Source organism: Aptenodytes forsteri, unplaced genomic scaffold (assembly GCF_000699145.1).
Source record: "Aptenodytes forsteri isolate BGI_AS27 unplaced genomic scaffold, ASM69914v1 Scaffold15, whole genome shotgun sequence".
Lineage (NCBI taxonomy): Eukaryota > Metazoa > Chordata > Aves > Sphenisciformes > Spheniscidae > Aptenodytes > Aptenodytes forsteri.
In genome coordinates this window covers 13406461-13413107 of record NW_008795129.1, presented here as the reverse complement: position 1 = coordinate 13413107, position 6647 = coordinate 13406461, and the positions used below count along the sequence as shown (strand labels likewise).

General features: G+C 38.5%; 1 protein-coding gene across 1 annotated transcript in view; it reads left to right on the top strand.

Annotated features, from left to right (window-relative positions):
- The first annotated feature begins 471 nt into the window (after nucleotides 1–471).
- STN1 (STN1, CST complex subunit) overlaps nucleotides 472–6647 on the top strand; it is a 30878-nt gene continuing 24702 nt past the window's right edge. Inside the window, exons 1-2 of the mRNA XM_009277843.2 lie at nucleotides 472–604; nucleotides 5238–5333. Coding sequence (XP_009276118.1) covers nucleotides 472–604; nucleotides 5238–5333 — 229 coding nt within the window. The remainder of the gene's footprint in view (nucleotides 605–5237; nucleotides 5334–6647) is intronic.

The following is a 6647-nucleotide window of genomic DNA, read 5'->3' as shown; positions in this document are numbered from 1 at the left end:
CCCCCTGCCACTGCAATAAAGCACGGGATGAACAATGAGGAGGATCTCTTACGGAAGGGAAAGAGAATGATGGGGGGGCGGGGGGGCAGGAAATCAAGTGCACCGAAAGTAACCCATTAGTATCTCACAATCCTGCTCTTTTAAAGAAGTGTTGTATTTGGTTCTCTGTTTATCAGTCCATAGAGGAGAAATCCCTGAAATTCTGTTTCATTTGAAGGAGCTGGGTAAAATGCTGTTGCTGTCGAGTCTCAGTACTTTAAGTAAATCATCAATATTGATATTTTGAATATTTCAGTTGGTGACACAAAGGTAACATTGTATTAGATAAGTTACTGTGTCTCTTCATCAGCTCTGCTGTGTTACTATGTGTAAAATCACAAGCGATTTTTTTAATTCAGTTGGAACATAAGTGAACAGCGCTTTACCTGTGTAGAAAATAATTGTAAGTTCTTCTGTGTTCACAGGTTTTAAATGCAGTCTGAGTCCAAGAAGTATGAAGAAGAGACACCTTCTCTGCACTGGGGGATGGATCCTGTATTTTCTGCATTTGCAAGACTCTATATTAAAGATATAAAAGAAATGAGAGAATCTAAACAAGTGCCAGGTATGTACTTATATGCACTGATTATGATGCACACAGAATTATAATTGATTTATATTGTGCTCTTTATCCAGGGATTGCAGAATGCTTCACAAACACCAGTAAAGTAATTTTGCGTGCCCCTAAGCTAAGTGACATTAGTATCTTTAACAGTTCTAAGAACAGACTGTATGTGAAATATATGTGAAAAATAAAATGTGTTTGTTCTAATGGTTTTTCTTACTCTCATGTATAGATATATATATAGATACAGAACCTCTTTTACATCAAGGTAATGTTGTGTTTCCTCTGTGTGGTAGTGCTTGTTATATTCTGATAAAGTTAATTCTAAAAATGCTGGTCCTTTCTGGCCATATGTGTTATATCTTTCCACTGTCTCTACAACATTTGAGAAGGATTTTATGCCTCTTCTCTTTGCAAAATTTTGGCAGTTGATGACATTGCTGGGTGTATGTGTTTTGCTTTTTCCTCTGGATATTAATATATTATAAAACAGATACAGGTTTTGAGGTTTTATCTGCTTAATTTCTAGATATGATAGATATATGACATGCTTCATACATTTGAACAACCTTATTGTAAATTCTGGCATCTGTGCTGAAGCTTACACCACACCTTTTATTTCCTAACCATTGTTGGAAATTGTATGCTTTGCAGTCTCTTTCCTGCTGGTCTTCAGCCAATATCACCCACACGTGTACATTGTCTAAAGCAACATGGGTCTGACCTTGAATTTCTCTTTTCACTACAAAGACTTCAAATAGACTGCACTATGTTTTCCACTGTAGAAGTGTTCATTATTCCAAACTGAAGCTTGACGAGGTTGCAAGATTATCAGGGAGGAACCCAAGGAACTTAAAACTAATGAGGAAAAGCAGTAAACCCTAAGCAGGGTGTGTGGTTTTGGTTTGGTTTTGGTGTTTTGATTGGTTTTTTCCTTTCCCCCCCTCCCCCCCTCCACAAGGACAAGGTACATCTGTTTAGCTCTTTGAATATGCTCTGCCTTGTAGGTTTTGTTATTCTTACTTATTTTTTGATAACAGCAGTGCTATTCTTGCAGAAATGAAGGACTGGTGGTTCTTTTGCTCTTCTCGCAACCATTTTTATGTACGTAGGGACTTCACAAACTGCAAAGCCCAGTAACCTCTTTGTTACTTAACATGATGGGAGACTTTTTTGTCTTAAATCCATTGCAAGCATTAGGCTACAGTCTGTTGTTGGTGTTTGTACTAGAGTGGGTAGTACTTAGAGGCCTTTTTAAAGTGTGTAGTCTTATAGTAGTACTGGTGTAGCAAATACATCTGGTAAAAACTGTTCCTGCTTCAATTACAGACATTTTAATTGTTTTCAAACAAAATACAAACCAATTCAATGTCAGCAGAATAGGATTGTAGTTTGGACTTGGATGTTAGTACATACACATGCAAAAACATATTCAGAAGAATTAAACTTAAACATCAACAAACATTTCACAAAAGCGGGAACAGTCCTAGAAAGTACAATCCTGCTCTCTTCCCCTCCCCCCCCCTCTAAATTACCTGAATTTCCCTTCTCACTTCTCTTTCTGTTCTTTTACTTAAGTGAATTGTCTTGTGCTTCAGGAACTCTCTGTTTTGTTATTACTTTTTTTTTTCCTAAGATGATGCTAAGGAAGTGGTATCTGTCATGTCAAGATATCAGCCTTTAAAATTGGTGCATGTGAGCTTTCTCCACTTCCTGTGCATCTGGCATTTTGCACAACTAAGCTTTCTTGCAATCCTGTATCATTTTCTAAACCAAACTTCAAAGAATAAAATGAAATTTCATAGAACAAACATCCTGAATTTTGTTCATTGTCCTGGTGCTGTGTATATATCAAACGAGACATCTTGCAGCGTATCTTATTTATTGGCAATAAATGATAGCACAACAGAAACACTAAAAAAAAATCTTTTGGGGAAGGAAGAAGGTAGGTGTTTGCTGTCAATGTTTCCTGCCTGTAATGGGTTTGTTAAAGACCAGCTGAAGCTAAGTATATGATTGGCTATAAATCAGTCATTAAGTAATGGTAATTAAGAATGAATGAGTGCAAAACAAAGAGTTGTAACTAGGAGGAATGGAAAGAAACACAGACTGAATGTCAGGAAAAACATCCTTAGAATGACATCTGCTAAACCGTGGAGCAGCCTTTCCAGGAAAAAGGTGGGATGCCCTTCCCTGGGATTGTTTGTATCCTGACTATACAGATTGCCAGGAATTTACTGTACGGAACGGTCTTGCATTGGCCCTGAGGAAATGGACTGAATGACCTAATAAGTTTTTTTCTTTCCATTTTTAAGCATTAGGATTTGATGCTACAATGACTAATTCCTTAAAACAACGCAGAGGAAAGCAGTAAACCTGGCCAATTACTCTCTTGCTATAAATGGTGACAAGAAGGCTGGAAAACCTCCCAGATAAAAACAGCAATTGTGTTGTCTTAGAGGCCTTACAACGAGAGTAGGTGTCAAACTCGGCTGTAACACATAATCACATCATGGAAATGAGCTTTTCTCAGAGTTATCATGCACCACTGCATTGTGACAGCTTATCAACAAGTGAGGGAAGCTACAAATAGAATAAAAGGAGGTAATAATAATTAAAGCAATGGCAAACAGCTCAGTACGCAGTAATGCTGGTAAAGACGTGACCAGAACTTGCCCTACAGAGCTCTGTATCTATAGCCCCCTATACCGCTGCTGTGGCTTCCTGTTGCGGTAACATCATATTAATGTGTGTGTTATTTACTGGGTTACTAGGAGCTTGACTGAATGTGCTTGCACATAGCTTCAAGTGCTTAGTGTATTTTTTATTGCTACCAATATGAACATAATTTGAACAAATAAGCTGTCAGGAGAAACAATTTACACCTTGAAGTCATCAAGTTCAACAACTTTTAATAGTGTAAATATAACTTCATCTTTCAAATGAATTCAGGTAGTTTCTCAGAGAGTAAGGGTGGAGTTCTACGTGAGTTTATAGGGGTAGAGAGAACCAGTTTTATCTGGTGTCTGTCATTTGCCAAAACTCAGTTTACTAACTGGCAAATGAACATAATAACATGTTGCTTGTTCACACAGTCAAGAGCTTGGAGTCTCTGCTCCACAGACTTACCCTGAAACTGACCCAGACCTTCTTTTATAGAGATTTTGTAAGGTTTGGTGAATAATTGTATACACCAGGAGCATCTCCATTGAAGGTTTCTGTAGCAGTGTTTATTGGTGTCCTGGTAAATGGAATGAGAGAAAAGTGGACAGACCTGCTAAACATTCTCTATGCCAGACCTGACCAGTGACTGCACAATTAGTATAGCCAGCTCTAAGATGACAGCGATAGATGCATCCTTAAAACATTGCAGTGGATTTTCATGAGCAAAACTTCTCTTTATGAGCTGCTTGGCTGATCACCTGCGATTTCTTCTGAAACTTTGTGGTTTTTGTCTTTCTTACATGAAGAAAGCTAATTCCAGGCTCATTTAAGGCTGCCAGCTATGTAGGACAAGTTATTTTTGGATTTTGGGTTTTTTTTATACAGAACATTTTCTGACTCCCTTGCTACAGTGTTTTTCTTTCCTTTTGTAAGAATAAGACTTGCCACAGTGTACGGAGCCAAATGTTCCCTTCTGAGTCCCTTGAGTTACCTAGTTTTTAGAAGACAGTTATTGATCATCCCAGATGGCATATTTCAGTAAAGCAGCAGTATTCGAAAACTGAAAAAACACATTGACTGAAAATTAGCTGGCCTGGGATATATCTGGAACTTATTGCCCTATTATCCTCCTGCTAGTGGACTGTGAAGCTTCAGTGTATAATGTTTACATCGGTGTTTGTTAACAACATTTGTCACTCCCTTAAAAGGGTTTACAGCATGTGGCAACCTCAGTGCTGTCAAAGTCCCCTGGGCTCCGATTCCTCACAGTTTCCTGGACATGTTTTTATGTGTTGTTATTATTCAAGTCATCTTTATAGATGCACAAAAATAGCATTGAAGAGATGTTTTTAGAACGTGTTATTTCAGAAACTGAAGTTCAGGATGCTGTCCACGATGACTGCCTAGCATACTCTGCAATCTAAGAGGGTTGTTTCTCTCACCCCGCCCTCATGGCTCCTGTTCTTTTTGAAATGAAAGACAGAATTATGTTAGTTTTCCTTTTGGAGGCTCTGCCTTAATCAGGAACAGCTGCATTGTGAGAAGCTCAAACTGCTACCATTGTGTTCTCTTATTCATTCTGAAGCCTGATGAAGATGTTAAAAAACCAAACAAACAAAAAACCTAAACCAAACCAAAATGAAACAACAAAACAAAAAAACAACTACAAAAACCCTAATGCCTGCAGCAAACAAACTGTTTTTCAGATCCAAATGTGCAAGAAAACAAGAAGTTAATAAAGTTCTGACTACAAAAGCAAGCTTTTAGTATCCTAAGTAAGGCTGATACTTCTTCCTTCTAGCGTTCCCAGTCCTCACTGATCCAGGGGATTTTTCACATGACTAGGCATTGTATAATTTAAGATACATTAAATATGTAAGAAAGTATGGTTTTTTACTGACAAATGTGACTATATAGGCTAGGATGTTGAAAGAAATAGTTACGCTTATCAAGAATGTTCTGTGTCTAGGTATATTCTTTTATAACGGACATCCAGTAAGACAGGTGGATGTTGTCGGGATAGTGGTTCAAATGAAAGAGCGAGATGCCTTTTATAATTATGGAGGTAAGAAAAGTTTCTTTCTTTCTTCTTGCACTTATCAGCCTTCTAATCTTAGTTACTGCTAGAACTTAAAGGTTGCCTTATTTGATCATTGTCTGTTCTTGAAACAACTGTGCTCTTATCCTAATATAATGTGTATCTGCAGCTCAGACTACTTAGCAAACTTAGGGAAGCTACTGTTTATCTCCACTTCAGAAGTAGAAAAACAGACAGAGTAACTGATTCGTTTTGGGGTCATCTAGCAAATCTTAATTTTGGTTATTGCTTTGCCACTGGACTCCACCATCTTCCTCTCACATATATATATATATATATATGCAGTTCCTTTGGCCAGATATAAATGGATTTAACAGTGCCTGCAAATGGGAAGTCACTTCTTCCTTTTCTGAACCTTAGAAATCCCTTCTGACTTTTTGTATGTTTTGTCATATCTTGGAGCCAGCCTTTAATAGCGGTCAGGAGCTTGTTTATATTTAGATGCATAAGAGTCTTAGCAAATCTAACTCAAGCATCATAGTACCAGTCCTTGCCAATACCAGCTGGGAGTTGTCTCCTCCCTGTTGCTCTTCCCAATGTTCAGACTATTTTATTAACATGAAAACATCTGATTGTCATTTTGTTCAGCTGTCTTTTTTCATCTGGAGAAAAAGCAGAGTGGAGTAGTGGTGATGTGGCAAGTTTCAAAAGGTGGGGGAGGTCATCTCACAGTAGGAAGGGGGGGGCCAAATGCATAGATCCTATTGAAGCACTTGAAGGACTCATGTCCAGTGTCTCCTCTGCCATGGGTTTCCACCTGATGGAGGTAAGTCACGGAGCGCCTACTCTTACCCAATTCCCTTACTTATAAAATTGAGTCAGCAGCAATTCCCTGACTCACAGGAGTATTGTGAAGATACAGTTGACGATGTAACCAGGTCCCAGCTTCCACAACACCTGCAGTTGCATCATACTGCTGCAGAGTAGCATTAACTGCTAGGGCACATAGCATACCCTGCACTGGGTGCGGCTGCTTAGAGTTGACTGTGTGCTCTATAGAAATGTCCCTGCAAGTTTCTTAGAGTGGATATTTTCTAGATTTTTAAGTCTAATTTCTGGATGTTTGTTATTACCCTGCCATTATGCTAAATAACAAGTTGACAGTAAATATTTCGAAACACAAGTTTCTCTGGCACATAGAATCATAGAATCAATAAGGTTGGAAAAGACCTCTAAGATCATAGAGTCCAACCATCAACCCAACCCCACCATGCCCACTAAACCATGTCCCTAAGCGCCTCATCTACACATCTTTTAAATACCTCCAGGGATGGGGACTCA